At 42.1% G+C, this 21,800-nt stretch overlaps 1 protein-coding gene across 1 annotated transcript in view; it reads right to left on the minus strand.

Annotated features, from left to right (window-relative positions):
- Positions 1-17,850, minus strand: part of GNL2 (G protein nucleolar 2) — a 22,946-nt gene extending 5,096 nt beyond the window's left edge. Inside the window, exons 1-12 of the mRNA XM_019726553.2 lie at positions 17,657-17,850; positions 15,926-16,010; positions 14,879-14,973; positions 13,127-13,266; positions 10,285-10,469; positions 8,180-8,246; positions 7,105-7,263; positions 6,439-6,552; positions 2,448-2,576; positions 1,606-1,710; positions 667-825; positions 338-451 (exon numbers count right to left, since the gene is read on the minus strand). Of these exons, the coding sequence (XP_019582112.2) occupies positions 338-451; positions 667-825; positions 1,606-1,710; positions 2,448-2,576; positions 6,439-6,552; positions 7,105-7,263; positions 8,180-8,246; positions 10,285-10,469; positions 13,127-13,266; positions 14,879-14,973; positions 15,926-16,010; positions 17,657-17,720 (1,416 nt within the window). The 5' untranslated portion in view covers positions 17,721-17,850. The remainder of the gene's footprint in view (positions 1-337; positions 452-666; positions 826-1,605; positions 1,711-2,447; positions 2,577-6,438; positions 6,553-7,104; positions 7,264-8,179; positions 8,247-10,284; positions 10,470-13,126; positions 13,267-14,878; positions 14,974-15,925; positions 16,011-17,656) is intronic.
- Between the last annotated feature and the right edge of the window lie 3,950 nt (positions 17,851-21,800).

Here is a 21,800-nt window from a genome sequence, read left to right on the forward strand (position 1 = left end):
TCTAATAAATGTCTGTTGAAGAAATGGATCTTGGAAATGCCTGTTCCTCAATCGTAAGAAATGATACAAGTGCCAGAAGAGCACTTACATTTAATGTCCTCTTTCTTCAAGGCCCTAAAGAGACTGATATTTAAACTTGGTCTTCTATCAGGCATCTACTTTCTGGTCTCTAAGTGCCACCCCCAACAAGGTCATGGCAACGGCACTCTGTACTGGGAGCTACTGCAGCTGAAATACTCTAACAGGAGAAGACAATCCGTAAAGGGAAGCAATCAAAAGACACCACACGTAAGTCAGCAGCCATGATTTCCAAGAGATGGGCCCACCCTGTTCTTACCTGGGGGGTGGCAAGGGGCTCTGCATTGGGCGGCTTGACAAAGAAAGGAATGCGGCCCCTCTGCCAGTCATTGAGAACCATCTTGCCCACAGTCTGCAAGTCGGGCTCGCCACCCTGAAATGTCACAGAAAGATTCCCAATTGAATTCAAAGGACAAAACCACCTCCAAGTTTGGAAGCATGACAGCTCTCCCAGGTGTTCACCACTACCTACTTTCCAGGTTTCATACTGTTCACACGACACAGATGTGAAAAATAGGAAAGGTCCAGACCACATGAGCACATGGCTGAAGGACGTTCCAGCCTAAAACCTCACAAACCTGAGCTCACCTTTAATAACTTCCCAGTCCGGAGAGCTAGCTTCTCAAGAAAGTCCTCAGCATTCTCCCAAGACTCAATCTTGTATGTCTTGCTGATATAGTCTGGCTTGGCGCGTTCGAGTACAGCACCAATATGGTCTTCAGGAGTCTTAATTTTTTCAACTTGAACCTAGATGTTAATAGGAAATCTCGTTTGCAAACCTTATTATGGAAGCAGGGAAGTTCCCAGTGTTCTCTGTAATCATGTCTGAAAGTGGATTTCAACACCACACGGCAAGTGGGGCCTGGTAGGAGCCCGCCCTGAGGTGGCCAGACGTGGTCGGCTGGAAGGGGTGCCACAGTCAGCCAGCCGCCGCCATGGGGCCCGGGGCCCAGCCTAATCCCTGTTCCTCACAAACTGAGTGGCTTCTGCAAGCAGTTTAAGTTTGGAATGCTTCTTGCTACTCCCTTGCAGAAATGGTTAAAAGCCTGCCAATCCCAGGACACAAAGAGAATGGAATAGTTTACGAGAGGTGGGGAGGAATGCGCACAGGATGTATAGCCAGCAGCGCTGGTTAAGGTTAAGTGGAACCAGTTAAGGTTTTCGGTCATATTCAGAAACATGTGAGGAAATGAATGAGGTCCAAAATGACTCAACCCATAAACCCACGAACATGAATTATCACTAAACATAAACAGGCCCTGCTTCCCTTCGGATCCTGTGTGTAAGCTCCAAACTCTTTTGTGGGATGACATTGACCAGATATGCCCACGGTTCCACTAACTCTTCAAACAGGCTTAAGTAGAATGGAGAGGCCGCCCTGTTCAGCATCATGTTCCTCAACTTTGGTCAGACAGGTTGACCCCAAACTGTCTTCTGAATGAGTAAAAAGCAAAGGTATCCAGTGTTCCCCACAGAACGTCTTCCCCGAAAGGCAAACAGAGAGCCAGTGAGGAGCAGAATACTCACAACTCCTTTCAGCACAATGTCTGTCTCTGAATCCTCAGAGGGGTAAACCACACCTGGACAGTCAATAAGGAATATCCGACGCATCAAGGTAATATACTGCCAGACCTGAGACGGAAAAAAAGCCAGACACTTCCCGGGTCAAACACGAGGAATCTAATTTCACAAATCCCAGATGCTCGTGAAGCTATAAAAGGAGGGGTGCGGTGGGGGGCGGGGGGGGCGGAGAGAAGCAACCTGCTGAGTAATGAAGCTACGAAGTCTCTCCTTTACTTGTGCCATGCACGAGGCACTTCACTAAGTATAAACTATAGTTTCCATCAGCTAAGAGTCTAAAAATAATAGAGGCAAGATCTCCATCCAGTATTGTGCAATAATATCCAGTAAAACTTCCCCTGATTTTTAAAAGTGCTCTTGGAAGCTTAATACTGTTTGGCGTCTCTTTCTTTCAGCAGAACCATGCTGCCTCCCAAACTTTCTATGTTCTAGGGAACAACCCTCAACTGCCAAAATCTCCTTTTATGTTGAGTTTTCTTTCTTAACCCAGGCATCAAATATTCTTGGGTTAGTTTTGTTTATGAAAGTAAAAGTGACAATTTAAAACAGACTTACATGAGTGGCACTTATCAAATCATGCCAAAGCCACACAGTGGCTTACAAAGTATTCAGTCTTATCAAAATGGGGAGAAACAACTCTGGTACGTTCCAAACTATTAGATGGAGACTAAACTCGAAGGTGGTCCTCATTCAAGGGAAGCAGATACAAATCTCCATGTCTTAAATAATCACCTTCCATGGAAATAAAATATGTAGACGTAAATAAGACCCCCTCGAGCCAGACGTACCTTAGTTTCACCTGCGATGGGGGCCACATTGCAAACTTTCTTGGAGCGCAACGTGTTTATCACAGAGCTCTTGCCAACATTTGGATAGCCAATGAACCCGACGCTGATCTGTTTCTTGTCAGTGTGCAACTGTTCAAAAAAAGAATATGCACTACATACATATAGTCATGAAAATCCCTTTGGACAAACAGATTGTGTTACTTTGCTAATATAAAAAATACAATGCAAAACTGGTGCTTACAACTTGATTTAAAGCCTGGACATACACCACCTACGTATTCTGAGCAGGCTGGATATATATACTTATTAGTAAATCAGAGGTGAGTAATGTCCTCAGTCATCCATGTGAAATTACTCTCCAAAGTTTTAAGGTTAAAAGTATGTGGGTCAAGAAACAAAGGAAGAAATTGTTAGTCATCAATTTAGAACACCAACCACTGATAAAATGTCTTCAGGGAAGAGAACTTCAGCAGATGCTCTAATTGACATCCCACGACCCATCCCTCCTTTTTCCTGCACAATACATTTTGCGTTTTCATTGCCAAAAATAAACAACAAAAGGAAAAAAAAGCAACCTCAAATGTTAGACCACTGGGTGAAAGTACCAAGGAGGCAGAGCTCAAGATGAATCTACAAATGGATGGGAACTTCTGATTAAAGATGGTGAATTCAACATCCAAGCCTACCTCACTCCCTAAACTCCACTAGAATGATGCAATGGGAATTAACACATATAAATCCATAGAACCAAACATACAAAACCAAAGAATGAGCTAGAGACGAGATAATAAAAAGTAACATGGGATTTAACAAACTACTAGCAGCTAAAAAGTAGTATCTAACCTGGCCCATTACAAGACATGAAAACTAAGTGGCTGCAAACATAGGCAAACTAAAAATCCAGAAAAAACATTGTCAATGAATTTCAAAAGGCCTCAGGAATTGGCAATACGGATGGCTCTAAGGGTGGGACTGAAATCAAGAGAACTGGTGGAAAGTCTGTAGAAAGAGTCACCTCTCCATCCCTTCCGTCACTCATCATGGGCACACAACTCCTCTCCCAGAGCCTTAAGGGATAATGATTTTTTTTTTTAAACCCTGCATTCCTGAAAATATCTTCAATTTTCAAACGTGAAAGGGTCTCCAGATTTAGAGATAGCAGTGTCTGAAAGAGTTTCCAAAGTGATTAACTGAAATTCTAAATATTGACTAGTGAGACCCACAGGCCCTTACAATCAAGAGTTCCCAGAACCCTGGCCAAGCTTATACACCCCCGAGCTAGAGATGAGAAGACTCCTTCCCGGGGAAACTCTCAGGCTGAGAGTAAAGACCTACAGACACTGACATCTAGGGTGTCCTCCAACAAAATACTGTTTCCAGCCAATCACCCTACAGTGACGTCTATCGTTCAACAAGCCTACCCCCTGCACAAAATTTCTATTGGCTTCTTTTAGTGGCTCACTCTTAAATATGAATGGAGAGCCAAGAATAACCAGACATTTGAAGTGTGAGTCTACTAGAAAAGACGAAACACACAAAAAAACTGAGAGAAAACAGAATAAATGTAGGAAGAGAGGAAAATTTCAAAATACCACTATCAGTATCATTCTCATTCTCAAAGAGACAGAAGATATTCCATCCGTGAAAAAAGAACAGGTTGGAAAAGGGGGCAGGGCAATTCAAAGCTAAACAACAACTGTCAGGAATTAAAGATCAAAAGTGAGAAGCAAAATAAACTTTGTGGTAGAGTAACTACATGATCAAGTCAAGGAAACTGCCTAGAAAATAGAGCATAATGGGGTGGCTGGTTAGCTCAGTTGGTTAGAGCGTGGTGTTAATAACACCAAGGCTGCCGGTTCAATCCCCATATGGGTCACAGAGAGCTGAGGCCTCCTTTAAAAAAAAAAAAAAAAAAAAGAAAGAAAAAGAAAATACAGCATAGTGTGATTAATGTACTGAAATAAAGATAAGAAAATTCAAGGATTAAACCAAATTCTTGAATGAGAACAGAGATCATGGTGGGGGTGGGGGAGTTTCCAAGAAATAATATAGGACAATATCAGATTGCAAGTCCGATCCAATGCCCAGCTCACTGAACAATAAAAGACGCATCTTAAAGCACATCACTGTGAAATTTCAGAACAGGAATATTTTTTTAAAAAAAGATCCCAGCCACCAAAGATTAGGAGTCAGAATGGCTTCCAGTTTCTCCCCAGGAACATCAGAAGCCAGAAGACAATGCAGTGGTACCTTCAACATTCTGAGGAGAAACGGTGTGAGGGTAAAGATATTTCTAGAGGGCCGGCCTGGTGGCTCAGGTGGTTGGAGCACTGTGCTCCTGACTCTGAGGTCGCCGGTTCAATTCCCACGTGGGCCAGTGAGCTGCACCCTCTACAGCTAAGATTGTGAACAATAGCTCTCCCTGGAGCTGGGCTGCCATGAGCTGCCGCGGGCTACCGTGTGCCACTGTGAGTAGCCAGCAGTCAGCGTGAGTGACCAGCAATCATCGTGAGCTGCCATGGGCTACCGTGTGTTGCCATGAGCGGCTGGCGGCCAGCATGAGCTGCTGTGGGCTGCCATGGGCTGCTATTGTGCAGCCAGCAGCCAGCGTGAGTGGCCGTCAGCCGGCAAGAGCTGCCGTGAGCCGCGGTAAGCAGCCAACCAATGACTGACGACCAACTGCCTCAGCACGGGGGGGGGGGGGGGGGGGAAGGCTCCTAATACCAGCATGGGCCAGGAAGCTGTGTCCTATACAACTAGACTGAGAAACGACGGCTGAACTGGGGGAGGCGGAAGATGGGGGTGAAAAAAGATATTTCTAGAATGCAAGGTCTCAAAAAAATGTTCTTTCTTAACACTCCTTCTCAGGAAGCTTTTGGAAAATATGTTCCATCAAAAGGAGTAAACCAAGAAAGAAGAAAAGGGATCCAAGAACAAGGGATCCAACACAGGAAACAGCCATGGGATTTCTGAGGATGATGATGAAAGGAAATGCCAGGAAGAAGACTCTGCAGCCAGCCTGGGGGACAGCCAGTGCCGGCTGAAAGGGAGGTGCCCGAAAGAGCCCACTCTACCAGGGGATTTGGTGATTCATTAGTGACAAATAAAACGGAGCTAATTAACCAGGGAAAACACAAGGTTCTATTAGAAAACAATTATAATCACAGCACGGTGTGGATCAGTTGTGACTGGTATTTTAGTCATAATAATGTAAACATTGAATAAGTAATAATTTAGCCAAACATATGATATAGGGAGAATAGAGGGAGGAAAAGTATGTGTGGAGGGACGATGGCTGTAAGAAACCTAATCCTCATTTGCCATCATAGGAACTTAATAAATATCTAAAACTGGGTGAGGGGAGGGAAATCAAGAAATAGAATCATAAGCTGTATTAAAATATAAAAGAAGTAACAGCTAAGAGTTGGAAGTGTTTGCCTCTGGGAAGTGCAGAAGGGTGGGACAGAGAACATGTGCCTTTTGTTAGAAGCCAGGTAGAATAAATAAATACACAAAGTTGCAGGTACAGAACATGTAGCTTTGAGAACATTTGCTAGGTCGGTCTGGTTTCAGGGCTTCCCTGAGGAACTGACATCTGACAGGGGATCCAAAGCTGGAGTTTGGCAGGGAGCCCTCCAGGCCGAGGGGACAGAAACTGCACAGGCCCCGTGGGTGCAGGAAGCACAGCAGGCCTCGAATGCTCAGCAGGGCAGGGAACACAGAGTGTGGGGTGGTGGGCCCTCAGGTGCCAGGCACACAGCAGAAAGGGAAGCAACGCTGGTCAGGGATGGGGGTAAAGGCTGAGCTAGAAAATATTTCAGAACCCCTTATAATTCTGAGGCTCTATGGGTTTTTACATCTCTAGACCACACGTTTCTCATTATCAAGATGTGGCAAGTGAGGCTGGTAACTTTCCACCACTGTGCAAGAGAAATTCTTACACAAACCCACAGCTCCACGACCCCAGGAGAAACAGATCAGGTGTCAATACCTTTCCAAACTGCCGCAGAAGCTGAATAAATGCTCCTTTGCCAAAGGGGTTAGTAAGACTTGCATGGAAAGCAAGTGTTGGATAATCCTGGGAGAGGACAGCAACCCATCGTTTCTAAAGGGGAAAAAGAAAAGATGCTGCTAAATTGTAACTTGTTTATTTACAATACAGGAAGAATCAGAGCTTGAATTACAGGACTGTGCTTCAAATACACAGCTGTCTACGGAAAATGTTAGCTATAATTCTGTGAAATGTTTTTTTCAAGTGTGACAGTTAATGCTTTGTCTTTTGTCTTATAAATACAAAACAATATTCCAAAAATGCCTTCAATGCAACTTAATGAAATAATGTAACATGTTGTGAAATGGGCCAGTCCTACAGCTGCCACCTTCTGAAGGGGCCCGCATCACTCACTCTGGGCACCCTGCAGCTGCCCCGTTACCCACCAGCAGAGGATAAAAGGTTAACTCTGCCCAGCCGATGAAGCACATTTTGGTTGTGTTTCCAAAGAGAACATTTCAATAATGACTACAGTCTCAGGAGGCCAATGCTTTAACTAATATTCCAAGTCCCAGAAACCAGGAAACTGATTGATTTATGGACACTCTAAGCTTACACAAGCTGAGTGGCCTCGGATGTCTGTTTTGCATTAGCAGCTGTACTTACTGTTGCCCAGGTCGGAACAAGGTCACATTTGTTAAGAACAAAAATGAGGTGTTTCCAGGGTTTTTCCTTTTTCAAGTAAGTCTCAATGTGAGGGGACCGGGTACCCATTGGGTCTCTAGCATCAAGAACTTGAACTACAACATCTGAAGAATCTATCACCTGCAAATTCAAAGAGGCAAAAATGATTTGCTATTGTACAAGGGCAAAACGAACGAGGGCTGACACTTAAGGCAACCCAGGGGAAAAAAACAATAGTGATAACTTCAAAGCAATCTTATGAGGAGAGTAGGTTGCAGCCAACCTCAATGCCCAGTGATCAGAATTCAAAAGTTTTTTCATCCTGTGGTATGTGAAAGTTGTCAAATTTCAAATAGGAAAAGTCGCTTAGAAAAACCCATCTTATTTCATGACTACTATGCATTACTGAACGGTATCATCTACTTATTAGACTTCTGAAAGTTTCTTCTGTTACAAGTTTCATGTATTTTACAAAACACTGAAAAATTTAGTTTGCTTCCATAGTACTAGCTTCCTATTACCAGTATGTTACTCTTTAATTATGTGACTATGCTTGAAGGTCTTTGTTCCCAAGAATATTACTAGTGTGAAGACATAAACCTCAGCCAGCTAGAGAGCAGTGGACTCAAGATACACAAAGACTCTTCCACTAACTAGCTGGGTGAGCTGGTAAGATATTCATAGATGTGTTCTCATCTATGAAATGAAAGGCCTGCACTAAGTAACTTAAAAATTCTCATAAAGGTCTAACCATGTATGATAGATCTAAACAGCAATATCACTTTAGCAGGTCATCCAAAGAAATATTGACAGAGAATACGTGAATGTGTATAAGGTAGCTGCTATTACACGAGTAGTAAACAAATAGTTATTTAGACGGATGACAGTATGTTCATGGCTACATCAATCCTGGTTTCTTTGTGGTAGAAAGAGGATAGAATGGGCAGCAGACTTGATACTGTATCTGACAGAGCTTCAATATATCGAAATCAATTTTCTCATGTAAGATTGTGAAAGCCAAAGGAACCACTCAATGAGAGAGAATTTAAAGTCTTACCTTGTAGAGCTCACCCCATATTCTTTTGGACTGTCCCTTTTTATATATCTCCTCTTGGGCTTCATTTCTAAATAAGAAAGCACACAAAGTGAGCAACTATAGCACTACAAAGATTAAAAGGATATTTTAGGGAAATATCAACCATATAACAAGGAAAATGGTATCAAAACTGGTTGCAGATGGACCAAAAACAAACAATTTTAAAAGTGACTCTATCCAAATGTCCACCCACAGATGAATGGACAAAAATAATGTACATACATAATGGAAAACTATTTAGTAATAAAAACTAAAGTACTGATTAGTGTTACAGCATGGGTGACCTTGAAGACATTATACTAGTGAAGTGAGCCAGACACAAAAGGACAATTACTGTATGACTGCACTTATATGAAGTATTACTCATAAGAGTATTCAAACTCCTAAGAGACAGAAAGTAGAATGGTGGTTGATGGGCGGGGAGAGGGAAAATGGGGAGTTATTGTTTAATGGGTGCAGAGTTTCAGTTTGGGATGATGTGAAAAAATTCTTGAGGTGGATAGTTGTGATGGTTTCATAACCATGTGAATGTACTTAATGCCACTGAACTGCATGCTTAAAAATGGTTAAAGTGGTAAATTTTGTTGTGTATATTTTACCATAATAAAATTTGTTTTTGAAAAAGCAACTGTAATTAGGCAGTATGTCAGAGAATTATAAAAGGAACTGGCAAGACCTGAACCCTAATCTATACTCCATAGCTGCCAGGTAAAGTGAACTTTTTCTGATGAGGTTGAGAATCTGTTTATTAGCCTCAAAGACACTTATCCAATGTCTGAAACAAAAATAGTTTTGTTTGTCCCACCTATTGCACCTTTTGGAGGAGGAAAAAATTTCAAATCAACAGAAGACTACAAAGTTAACTGGAAAGTCCAAATAATTCTGAAAAATGAACTGCTGCCTCTTTTTGCTTGGCTTCAAATGGCTTCACATTATCTCCAGGAGGCCCAAAGCTTGAGACGGGCTGACAACACCAGTAGGAGGCATTGCTGCAGTCAGTGGACAATGCCTTTTTGCTAAGTCACTTAAGAGACATGAGAGAAAGAATAGGGATTCTCTGGCACTACTTAGGGGAAACTAAATTAGTAAACCCTTCTGGAGAGTAATGAGGCAGCTGCCTATCAAAAAGCGTGCATACTCTCCAGTACCGTAATTTCCCCCATAGGAATTTATCTTTGGGGAATAATTAAGGATGAGAAAGGTTTGGTCACACTAATGTTTTACCTTAATGGTGTTTACTATAGGGAAAAACTATAAACAGTATAAATGTCCAATAGTGGAACTTGTCACAACAAAATACTACTTTGACATTAAATATTATATTGCTGTTAAGTATTGGCACAGAAATATATTCTTAATAAGTTAGAAAAATATATGAAAATAAAAGGCAAGTTAAAATACAGTCCTAAGGTATTATATTTGTAAATAAAAATTGAGTGTAAGAAAGATCTAGAAGAATATATATATATATCGGTGGCTGATTCTTAACCTTCTTTTGGGTATGGACCCCTATGAGAATATGATGAATGTTACAGATCCTTCATCTCCTTTTCCGCCCATCCCAAAACAGTACAAAACAAAAATAAAAACAACAAAATGCCACCTTTATGCACTTCCATAAATTCTCCATATTATTTTCAAAGGGTCACAGAAACCTCCAAGGCCATCCATGTACCCCGCAATGGTCCAGACTTCTGGTTACGGAAGTCTTGATATTCACAAGGCTTAACATAGGTAGTGGGATTATGAGTTCTTATTTTCTTTTTGTTGTATTTCCACTTTAACAATATTTTCTAATTTGCCCATGACAGAATATACTGCTATTATAATGAAGAAGAAAAGACTTTTTATTTTGGGGATGAAGAAAGAGACCTATAGTAAACAAGCCACCTTAAATTATTTTCAACCTGGCCCCAATTTCACTAATTCTTCTAGTCTAAGGATAGAGGAGAATTCTCCCATCTATGAGTTAAATCACTCAGCATCATGTAGGCAAAATAAGTGTAGAGGAAATGTTTTGTTGCAGAAGAGCAAATGATGAGGCCTCGTGAACTTCAAAACTGTACCTCACACCAGTGTCTTCAGTGACCAAATCACGGTCCTTGCCCTGGTCATAGCTCTCAGTGGACATCTCTGCATTTTCGACAAGAGACTGCACGTCACTTGCGAATAAATTTGGTCGCTTCCTCTGTGACTTAGGGCCAAATGTAGTTTCAAAGCTTTCAGTATCAAGAATGTGCACCTTTGCATTCTAAAGAGAAAGGAGAATTATTGGTGAAAGTAAGGAAAGCACTGAGAAAACAAAAAATTAGAAACCTACCTGGGAAGTGCTTCCCCCCCCCCCCCCCAAAGCTCAACCTATACCAGAATCTACAACATGCATGCAACCTGGCTTTAAATCAGCAGTTGCTTACTTCAACGGCCAAAGTACATGTTCCTGTATTCTGAAGTTCTATAGGCTTCCTCGGAGAAATACAAAAGTAATACAAAGAGTCAAAGCAAATATGAAGAGTTGTGTAAGACTTGCCAAAAACTCTGCTTTTTTCCCATTTATCCAAACTTTTGTCAAATGTAATTAAGGCGACAATGCTAAAAATTAACTTACCTTTTCTGAACTTTTTTTTTTTCTTTTGAGCTTTCAAACAAGTGTATGAAATTCGCCAAATTCACAGATTTTGTCAAGGACAATTATACTCAAATTTGTGGGTATTTTTTTTGTTTGTTTTTGTTTTTTTAAACCAACTGTAAATGCCAACTTTTTCTTGGAAGTTCATTTCTTTCATGGCTAAAAGGAATTGCTTGTTTTGTAAGATGCATTTTAGTTTCAGATAACATTTTCCCTAATTTAGGTAACGTTTTTATTAAATGCACATGGAAAGTCTTCAGATGAAAAACATCTAGCAGAAGTCCAAAATAATAGTTTAGATGTGATAAAAGGAACCTGATACTAACTAGAACTTGATGTGACTGTAAAGGAGTTACGGGCATAGGAATTTTTGAAGCCGGATAAAAGTCAAAGTCTGAGTTAGGATCTATCACGTAACAGAATGTTAACAGCCGGCAGGGAATATCCTCAAAAAATGTACCCTATGCCCCTAAGTATAAGCTCCTCTGTAAGCACCAGCTACTAAGCACGGATCATGGAACCACACCTGTGGCTTCTGAACTTTCAACAGATTCCGACCTCTAGCTCCTAAAGACCCTTATGCTGTTACAACTTTCTCAGACCCTCTAACCCACTGCTTACTTTGGTTTTACTTGCTACCCTGCAACAAGAGAACACCCCCGAGCAGGGTCGCATTTACATGGCAACCAGGTTCTGATGTCACTGGGAAAATTGTGATCCAATTTATCCTTGAAAATCTCTTAAATAACCTATAAAGGACAGTATACATGGATTTGTGTACATAAACCTATACATTAGTAAGTACAATGCAGTAATATGCAGTATATAATGAAGTACACACAGAAAATAAGTTAGTCTTTACTGTACTGCTACAGAAATACAGTAATTATAATGCACATGCAGCTGAATGTGCAAAAGTTAGAAGCATATCTGATTGGACTCCACTGTGCAGCAACCTCAGAATTAGATTTTCTAATGAGTGGTAGATATCACACTAAACTAAAATAAGTAAGGTTTCTCCAGGTCAAAACAGAAAACTCATCAATTACTCTGAGTTCCTATCTGCATCAAAATATTAGCTGACTGCTACAGCTGGAGAGCCTTCGGCCTTCATTCTATGTATCAGATATTTAGGCACAGAACAACTGGAATGGACAACAAAGCATTAAATCCATAATAGAATCTCTCTGTTTTTCTCATAAACAGGATTCAATATTTTGTTGAAAGATGGCTTTAGGGAGAACAGACAAAGAGAACAAGGGAAATGAGCAACTTGTCTGTGGTTCATGAATTACACTCATGTGTTTCCCTGAAAGAAAACAGTCATTCCACTAATAGGTGCCATTCTTCTCGTCTGTCATAAAACAAAGCATAATTGATAAAACCTGAGGCAATAACCAGGCCTTGGTTTTTATTTTGTTCTGCAAGTAAACACTTTTCTTTGAACTGTTAATCCATGTATGCATGTCAATGTTTTCTTCCCCTCCTTATACTGGAACTGAAGCTTACATACTGGCTCCATTTCTGGGAATTATTATTCACGCAAGTAAAAACGTGCAGGCAATCATTAGGCCATTTCTTTGGTTCTGTGTGAAACTCATTCTACTCAAGCCAGATCCAGTGCTTACTGTACTTTGAACTTCAATGATTAACAACCAATATGACCAGCACCCTTGACTTCAGCTCAAAAGAATCTCCAAGCATCTCACAGAAGCCACAAGTACACGCGACCAAAGGTCTCCCTCCTACCAACTCAATCCTAATTCTATGGTTGCCCCAAAGTTTGATGGAATTACCACTTAAACAAGTTTGCCTACCAAAAAAATGTTTAAATGATACTAGTAATAGCTATGATCTATCTAGCTCTAATTAGGTAGCAGGCTATGTGCTCACTATGTGCCACGAGTTTTACGGATGGTTCATCTGCATCCAATCACCTGAGGAGGTGAGTTATCTTGACTTTACACTTGGGGAAGTGAACGCTCACAGAGAAACAGAACTAAGGCCATAGGAAGGGGTAGAACTAAGAGGTAAAGACTAAAATTCAGGTCTCACTCCAAAGCCTATGCTTAGATCAACATACTACTAAACCTCCCCGCAAAAACGCAATTCATACTAAAGGGGAGACCCCCTAACAAAGGTGAAAAGAGAAGTCATGGAAAACTCAGTAGTATTGCATTAAAGTTACTATTCTCTAATGGAAAAGCAAAAGACAAATTTGGTAGAGTATATGCATGGCATTTGCCAAAGAAACTCCATTGCCAGGGAGCTCTCCATCTTACATGAGGCTGGATTCGATCATGGAGAAGAGACATGGGTAACTTGCTTTGCTTCATGACAACTTTGTATGGATCCTTCATAACTGTATCCATTTCCTCTTGAAATTTTTGTAATGATGACTGCTTAATCACCCGTGTGTTTCCTGTTTTACAAAAGAATGTTGCCATTTAATAAACAACTCCTTTTTGCTTCTGTATCCATCTTCCCAATGCCACAAGGAAAGATTTTGAACTACCCTTGCTCACCCAAACACCTGATACACCATCCCATGTAGTCATTTTCAAACTTAAAAGAGGAAAAAAAACTGCCTCTCTGAGAACTAAGAACTAATCAACCAACCCAGACACATAAAGGGTTTCAATAGTTTTCCCAGCCCAATTTCCTGACTGGATGAAATTGAAAAATAAAAATCACTGAACAGGGCTGAGAGTTGACAGATGTCCTACTGCCTGTCTGCTCTGGCAAAGAAATCTGAAGCCAATCACAGCTGATCAGTTGGAATACACAAAGAATCCTGAAACACAGAACCTAAGAGTCAGTTAGTTTTTAGGGTTATGAGGGCTTGAAAGGGCTATTAAATTAACCAATAAATCCATGCAAGGGAACGAAATAAAGCTATGAACACTACTACCTAGAGAACACCTTGGAAGTGAGAGAGCTCAAAGAACGTATTTCATTAAACAGCATGTTGTAGCACAATCACAAAACTCAAGATGAGGGTGACTATGACGGTGGTGAGGATGACGACGGTAATGATGAGAGCAGTTAATGCTTATCTTGTACTTACTATTTACTAGGCACTATTCTGAGCACTTTACATGAACTTATTCATTTAATTACCACAACAGTCCTACAAGATAGGTACTATTTTTATCTTCATTTTAGAGATAAGGAAATTGATGGACAGACAAGACTTAATAATGTGCCCACAGTCACAGAAATGGCAGGATCCAGAGATTCAAACCCAGGCAGTCTGGACCTGACATCACAATACTTAGCCACCATGCTAAACGCCTCTGTAAGGAGTTTTCTTTGATGTTTTTCTGCGTTGCAGTGTCCTAGGAGGTATCCCATCAAAAGATGTAAGATGTATTCAAAAGTAGTTGCCACCTGCCCCCAAGCACAGAGGTAAAATACCAAACACTGGGGTCTGACCGTCTGACCCACACACCACACAGTGGCGAAGGGAAAGCCTGAAAGCCCAGACTAAAATGAAGGTGGAGTTCCCAAAGAAAGAAGCCCTGATCCCTCTGTGACTCTGGAGATACTCTATTCACCCCTGGGAAGGACCGACAATGAGGTGCTTTCATTGTCACTCAGTTCAAATACAACCCCACTAAGAAAAAGTATTTCAGAGGAACTTCTGGCTAATGTACTCACTCTTCAGGCCAAAGGCACAAACATACCTGCAAGGACCCTCTCAGACAGTAACCTCTCCAGGCAACCAGGAATGAAGACATGAGAGTTCTATGGTCTGTCAGTGCTGGTCATTAAGGACGGTCTTACCTGTTTCAGAGGGTCACTTAATGAACAACAATGAGCCCTTTTCAAAAAGAAGTTACTTATGGAATCCACCTCCACTACTTTTCTCTGCACTTTTTCCACTATGGGTACTTTTTATCTCATCTCTTTCTCATATAATCCTTGACAGTTTCACTCACCCCAAAACTCCTGCCTTTTAGACACCTGAACACTCTCCCCTTTCTACACAGCACACATTTTGTAGAGCAAAAATAACAGAGGACAATACTCACCAAACCATTTAATATTTGGCTCCACTCTTGCCACTGTGCCAGAAGCCACCGTTGATTGATATTGCAGAGGCTTAATCACTTTACCACGATTGTTCCTAAATTGAGGAAATTAACAGATTTTGGTTGACAACAGAAGAAAGGCAACAGCAAAGTTTGGTTTACAGAATACCCTTTCCATCAAAAGGACATTTTCTTTTCTTTTCTTTTTTGGTTGTAAATGATCATGAAATACAGATTTCAGTAAACAAAAAGTACTACATTTGAAACAGATTGCCCAAAAGCCATTTAACCTCTTGCAACAGAGCACATAATGATTTCTGCTAGATGAATAACAAATAATGCCAAGGTTTAAAAATCTGTTTACTGTTTTTTGCTTAAAAAAAAAAATCACATAGTTGAGTTTTTTGGGTAATTACTTGAAGGCTGGTTTAAATGAATTTTAAGTAGAGGGTGATTTATGCTGTAACTCAAAATTCTAAAACAAACTGCAGAGTAGGTGACTAAGGCAGATTAAGTTCATTGACGTTGGTGTTTTAGACACATCTTTTAGAACGGATGAAGAATCTAATTACCAAACAAATTAAGACCAGCTAGCGAAACGCCACACTCAGAGTTTCTGTGGTAGAGGCTGCCTCAGCAGAACTCAGAGTTGGGATGAGTTTCCAAAGGCCACAACGTTGTGATCTAAAGTTTGGCATTAAAAACAAGTCCTCTGGCTGCTTTCAAGGCAGTCCTATATGCCTTGTTAAAGAAAACCAGATTTCTATCTGACAGATATTCAACTTGAGATTTACACTTGTGGGGGCTGCAACTGTGAGGAACAAGACCTCTAGTTGTTGTGACACAATCATGATTTCACCACCCACACTACCCATGTCTGTAACCAAAAAATTCACAATTTATCATAACAACACCCATCGAAAATGATAATTGAAATCACACTACCCGGCTTTGGGGCTATAGCGGGGGTGGGACTATCAAAGGCTTAACGGGTCTCAGCTACAAGTCAAGGGCATGAGGGGGAAAGGATGACTGTTCAGTGCTCACCTGCGCTCCTTCTGCCTGTACATATTCAGGCGCCTGATTGTGGCCCGGTCCCTCATGTTTTGGCCTCCAGCTCCCTGTACTCGATCTAGGAAACACAAGTAGACCGCATACTATTTGATAACCAATCAGTCAAAGTTTGATCACTGCTTCCAACGCACCCACTAGTTCATTCAGAGTAGGCAGGCTGCCGCCTCACTGAAAAATCTCGACTTTTTCCGTATGTTGTTCCCACAACATTATAATTACTGGAAGCTACATGGCATGACACACCTGACCTAATCTTTGATCCTCGATAGGATTGTCTTTGACAATGACAACAGCCAATATTTTGGGGCATTAACACTGTGCTGTCCACATCACAGGTATTGCCTCATGTAATCCATACAATAATCCTATAAAGAGGGACACATTATCCCCATTCTGTAGGCTAAGAAGCTGAGGCACAGTGGTCAGACCCTTGCCCAATGTCACACCGCTCCTAAATGGCAGAGCCACAATTTAAACAAAAGCATCTGATCACTATCTGTGCTCTTAACCACTAAGACACCTACCTCTGGGTCTCAGTTTAACAAATATGAGTGTCTGCTAAGTGCAAGGTACCGTGGGAACTACAATTTTGATACCATGTTCCTAATGTAGTAGTTTCTTAACTTCCTAATGTTTGATTTTAGTTTACTCAATAGCTAGCAATTCTTGCCTTATAGTTGAAAGAGAAAGAGAACAAATAAGCAGAGGGTGATTTGTGCTGTAACTCCCTTCAAATCACCTGTCTACTCTTGAAGTCACGCAGTAGTAAACAGGCTAAAATCACAGGAGTGGCAGCCCTACTGCTCATTAACTGTACCAACTGTGACAAGCCACTTCCCCTATTTTGGCTGTGTCTTCACTTATAACCTCATGATCTCTAAGGGCCTGGGGGGAGGTTCCTGACATTCTAAGTCTACACAAACTGAATATCAGCAATCCAGAGAAAACATTCAACATGAATTCAAGTCATCAAAAACTTTAAACCATATTTAAAAAGTTTTATTAACTAAACCTGAATAGAACAGACTCCTCCAAAGGCTATCTTGTTCATCCTTTAGGTAGAACCTAGACAAAACTCATACACAGCTCCAAAAACATCTTTATTTATCTGTAGGATTTTCTCTGCACTTTGCTAGACAGGATGACTCCAAGAGCCAAATCTACAATCCCTTTCTCATTTAAATGGTCAAAGCTAAGGTGGCAGGCAAGTGTGGTCAAGTATAAAAGGCCACATGGATTGGCCTTATATCGCTTTTCATCTGACTTTATCTAATTTACTTCTGACAATTCCTTGAGTTGGAAAGCTGGAATCATACAAGACTGAAATATACTGGGGGAGGAGCTTCAACACCTGACCCACGCTAAGACGCAAGAAGAGGTCAAGTTTAACTGCCCCTTCCAGCTCAGAGCCTCCCAGTCTCTGCATCTCACAACGGGAGTCGTCCCACGGCTGCCAGGCCTGAATGTTCACTTTCCCCAGCTTTAGACCTGGTGTCTGACAGCCGTGACAGGCGTGCACGATGTCAGCCCTCTTCAGGGCCTCCGAAAGAAGAAACCACCTTCTCCGTCCTCATCCCCAATAGCCACTCAGCTCGAAGTCACTCCAAACAATGCCACCCGTGTTTCCCCCCCCCCCCGTCTCCTCGAAGCCCTCCCCACAAGCTTCCTCCAAGCTCCACCCTCCGCGAGCTCTGCCGCTTGTACCGGGGTTTGTGCTGGCCTTAGATGGATTGATGGTGCTCCGTCCTTTGTACTTGGGCTTCACCATCTTGCCGGCGGGACGAGGACCGGAGTGCTAGCTCCGGCCTACGGCTGGTAAACGAGTTCGTCACTTTCCAAGAGCCGCCGAAGTGACCCGCATGAACCACGCAGGACCACGTGTGCAAGGGCTACGTCACTTCCGCTCGCGCCCCTTCCTTCCCCGGTGCGACTTCCTGCGAACTCGCTAAGCGCGCGGCCGCATTCCTGGCTCCGCCCCCGTGCCGGCCGCTCAAACAGCGCCCTGCGCCCAGCCCCCGCCCCGTCTCTCTCCCTAGCAACCGCCAAGCTGCCCCTCCATAGCGACCGCCTGGATACCCAGGACCAAGAGCCCAGAGCTCCTAGTTGGGCCCACCCCAAAACACAGAAGCCTCTTCCCTGGACGATGGCACAAACTTAAGTTTAATTATCTGAATTTGTCCTCTAAGCCCTTCCAAAAGCGACTGACCACACAGCAGCCAGATATCAATCAGATTTTGTCACGCGCTCATTAAAACTCCAATGGCTTATCACTCTTAGAGCTAGAGACAGAGACAGAGACAGAGAAACTCCAACTCCTGGTCATCCCTATAGAATTCTGCATGATCTGGCCCCTGCCTATTTATCTGACTTCATTTGTACCTCCTTCCCTCTGGTTATTCTGACATTTACAGTGAATGTTCCCGTTACCTGAATCATTCTTTCCCTGAATCTTTGCATGGCTAGTTTCCCCTGGTCATTCAGTTCTCAGCTGAAATGTTACCTGCTGGGTAGGGTCCTAAGATTTAGCCAATAAAAATATGACCAGTTAAACTTGAATTTCAGATAAACAATGAATAATTTTTTAGTATAAGTATGTCCCATGCAATGTTTTGGACATACTTATACTTTAAAAAATTCATTGTTTGTCTGAAATGCAAATTTACCTGGGCATACTGTATTTTATCTGGTAACCCTTCCTATTGGGAGAAGTCTTTCCTGTTGTTAAAAAAAGAAACAGCAGGCCAAAATGGAGGCATAGTGGCTAAGCCATGTCACCAAACCAAAACTTGATATGGGATGCTGCCCGATTCTGTGAATCACTTAATAAAGCCGATTAGATCTTCAAATTTACTTGGTTGAGTTTTGTTTTTCAACACTGTCTAAATCAGCCATCTCTCACCCTTCTGCAGTCATTCCGTCACATTATTCTGTTTTATTTACTTCATGGCATTTATCACTATATGAAATTATGTTATTTACAAGTTTATCGGCTGCTTCCCCAAAAATAGAATGTAAGCTTCCTGAGAGTAGGGACCTTGTAAGTTTGTCCACTGCTGTATCTCCATGATTTAGAACAGCACTTGAAACTTAGTGAGGATTCAATAACTGTTCACTGAAGGAAGGAGTGAATAGATGGTGTCTTAGCTCTGCCTGCTGTAACAAAATACCATAGACTGCATGGCTTAAACAAGACATTTATTTTTTACAATTCTGGGGCTGGGAAGATCAGGGTGCCAGCCTGGTTGGGTTCCTGGTGAGAATTCTCTTCCTGGCTTGCAGACAGCTGTCTTCTCACTGTCCTCACATGTTGGGGAGATAGGGACAGCTCTGGTCTCTTCCTCTTCTTATAAGGGCCCTAATCCCATCATGGGGGCTCCACCCTCATGACCTCATTTAAACCTAATTACCTCCCAAAGGCCCCACTTCCAAGTATTGTTGCATTGGGGATTAGAGGTTCAACCTAAGAACTTTAAGGCGACACAAACATTTAGTCAGTAGCAGATGGGAATGCCTCTTGCCCTGAGGGGAAATGACAGTGGTGAGACCCAAGAGTTTCTGTTTCTACTAGTCAAAATAAAGTCTCTAGATGCCAGTGTGTTTCAACCAAGAAGCTTTCTCTCTCTTTCTCTCTATTTTTTTTTTTTTTTTTTTTTTTTAGCACCTGAAGTTGTCAGGAAGTGCCTATGGCTGTGCCTTCAGGATCAGAGAAGAGGTGGTTAGGCCCGAGGAAGGTGGATTCCAGCCTGTGGTGAAGCTCGTTTCATAAAAACAAACAACTTGGTATAAAGTGAGGTACTCTAATTGTGAGAGGGATGATTCTTTATTTCTGAGTCTAAAACAAACAAGCCCCAGAACATTCTTTCTAGAGCAAAAGCAGGCCATGTCCTAGACAAGAGTAGGAAATACCTTCTCTCCCTTGAGACTCACTTTTATTGCCCCCAGGGCAAGTATCATGAGATTAAACACAACTTTGCTAGAAAGTCCCTGAGCCTGACATGGTGTCTGAGGGAGTCTCTGAGAGCTGATCAGAAATAACTTCATGCTGAGGATCAAAAGATGTCTCGTTCTGCCTCACACTGTCCCTTTGGTTCCCCAAATGAGGGTGCAATAGCCCACTCCCAGAGAGAAAACTAGGATAATGTGTTTCTGATGCCTCAATTTGGTTCAAACCAGAATAAACACGAATGGCAAAAATCAGCCCATGAGCTCATTCAGGCTTTGATCAGAGACATAATTTCATTATGAAATTTTGAATCAGGCTGTTGTGAAGTCTTGCCAAGGAGTTTCATTTTCCCAGATGATATGGTGGGTTGTTTCTCTCCTGTTCTCATACTCAGCTTGCGTTTATCATACGAACTTTCTATCTATTTTTATAACCTGATCCATCAATTCTTTTACAACACTGTTTTCTGATCCTGACAACCATCCTCAGTTCTACCAGCCGAAAATAAGCCTGGTCAAGGTGGGTCAAGCTTAAGTTATTGGTTTGGTTTGCATGCCCTGCTTGCCACAGTTATAATACAATGACTATTTTTAACTCTCCTTTCTGATGTCGTGGTAACCAGAGGAGGCAAGACACACCTCCAGGCCTGTAATTCCTCAGCTTTAAAACAGACATATTAACTACTCTGAAAGATTGCAGCGTGATCATAACAGTTACAGTGTATGAAAGTATTGCAGACATGCTACACACCGTGGAGATGGGCTGCTTTCTCCTTTCCTCAGATCCATGGCTAGCACCTCATTCCCTGAACTCTTGTTTGCAGGAACCACAGGTTGGTGTGAATGGGAAGACCCCAGCAGGAACTGGCTGAAAATGCTATCCTTCTCTATCCTTCTGCAACAGCCTCCTGCCAAGTTCTGATAGGAAAGAATGGGCTGGTGTTTCCATAGGAAGCAGAGACTCTAACCTTACTTTTTTCTTCATTCTGTAAAAACTTTTTCATTAGGGTCTAATGAGCAAGGAGCAGCAACTTCTACAGTTGCATTTTTCAAAGTATGATCTGAGGACCACCGGCATCAGAATCATTTGGGGGAACAGGTTAAAAATGCAGACTCCAGGGCTTCACCCCAGAGGTAATGAAATCAGACCCTCTGAAGGTGGGGCCCGGAGAATACACATTTTTACGAGCTTGTATTGTGATTCTTGTATACACAAAACTTTGAGATCTGAAAAGCAAAGTATTTTCTCAAAGTCACCCTGAGGCTTTCTGACCAGCTGACCAGATGGTGGTCCTAGTAAGACCCAGCTCCTTTCCCACCTATCTTAAATCCTCTCGTTTTTCTCAGCAGAACCACGGTGAGGAAGGCTGCAGCAGTGTCTAATGCACTCTGGAAATATATGTCTTGGCTCTGCCCCAAATGCCTTGATATTTATGCTGCAGCTGGAGGGTCGTTATCCTTTGGCAATGCTCCATTGTAAGGCCATTAGCTCTTAATTAGTGCCAGCTTGTTGGTTTATCCTTCCCAATTGAACTGAGAGCAGAGGCTTCTCTTTTCAGTCTCCTGCTCTCCTCTGGCAAGTCCATGATGAATTGACCCCGGCCTGCTGGGGCCAAGAGTTAGGCCCCTGGAGTGGCTGCTGCTCAATGTGAAACAGTTACTAGCCGCAAGCAGAGGTTCTGGGACCCTGGAAGGACAGGGAAGCACTTGGAATATGTTTTCAGGGTTTTGTTGTTGTGTTTCGTTTGTAGAAAATAAATAGAGTCCGTGCTCATGCAACCTCAACAGTTTACAAGGGAATATAAGAAAACTTAGGTGTATTAAATTGGAGTTTTGTGGGCCAAATTGCTCTCAGTTTTCAGTCTAGGATGCCTAGGGGTTTGGGGGACCAGGATATGGCAAACTA

Source organism: Rhinolophus sinicus, linkage group LG06, assembly GCF_036562045.2.
Source record: "Rhinolophus sinicus isolate RSC01 linkage group LG06, ASM3656204v1, whole genome shotgun sequence".
Lineage (NCBI taxonomy): Eukaryota > Metazoa > Chordata > Mammalia > Chiroptera > Rhinolophidae > Rhinolophus > Rhinolophus sinicus.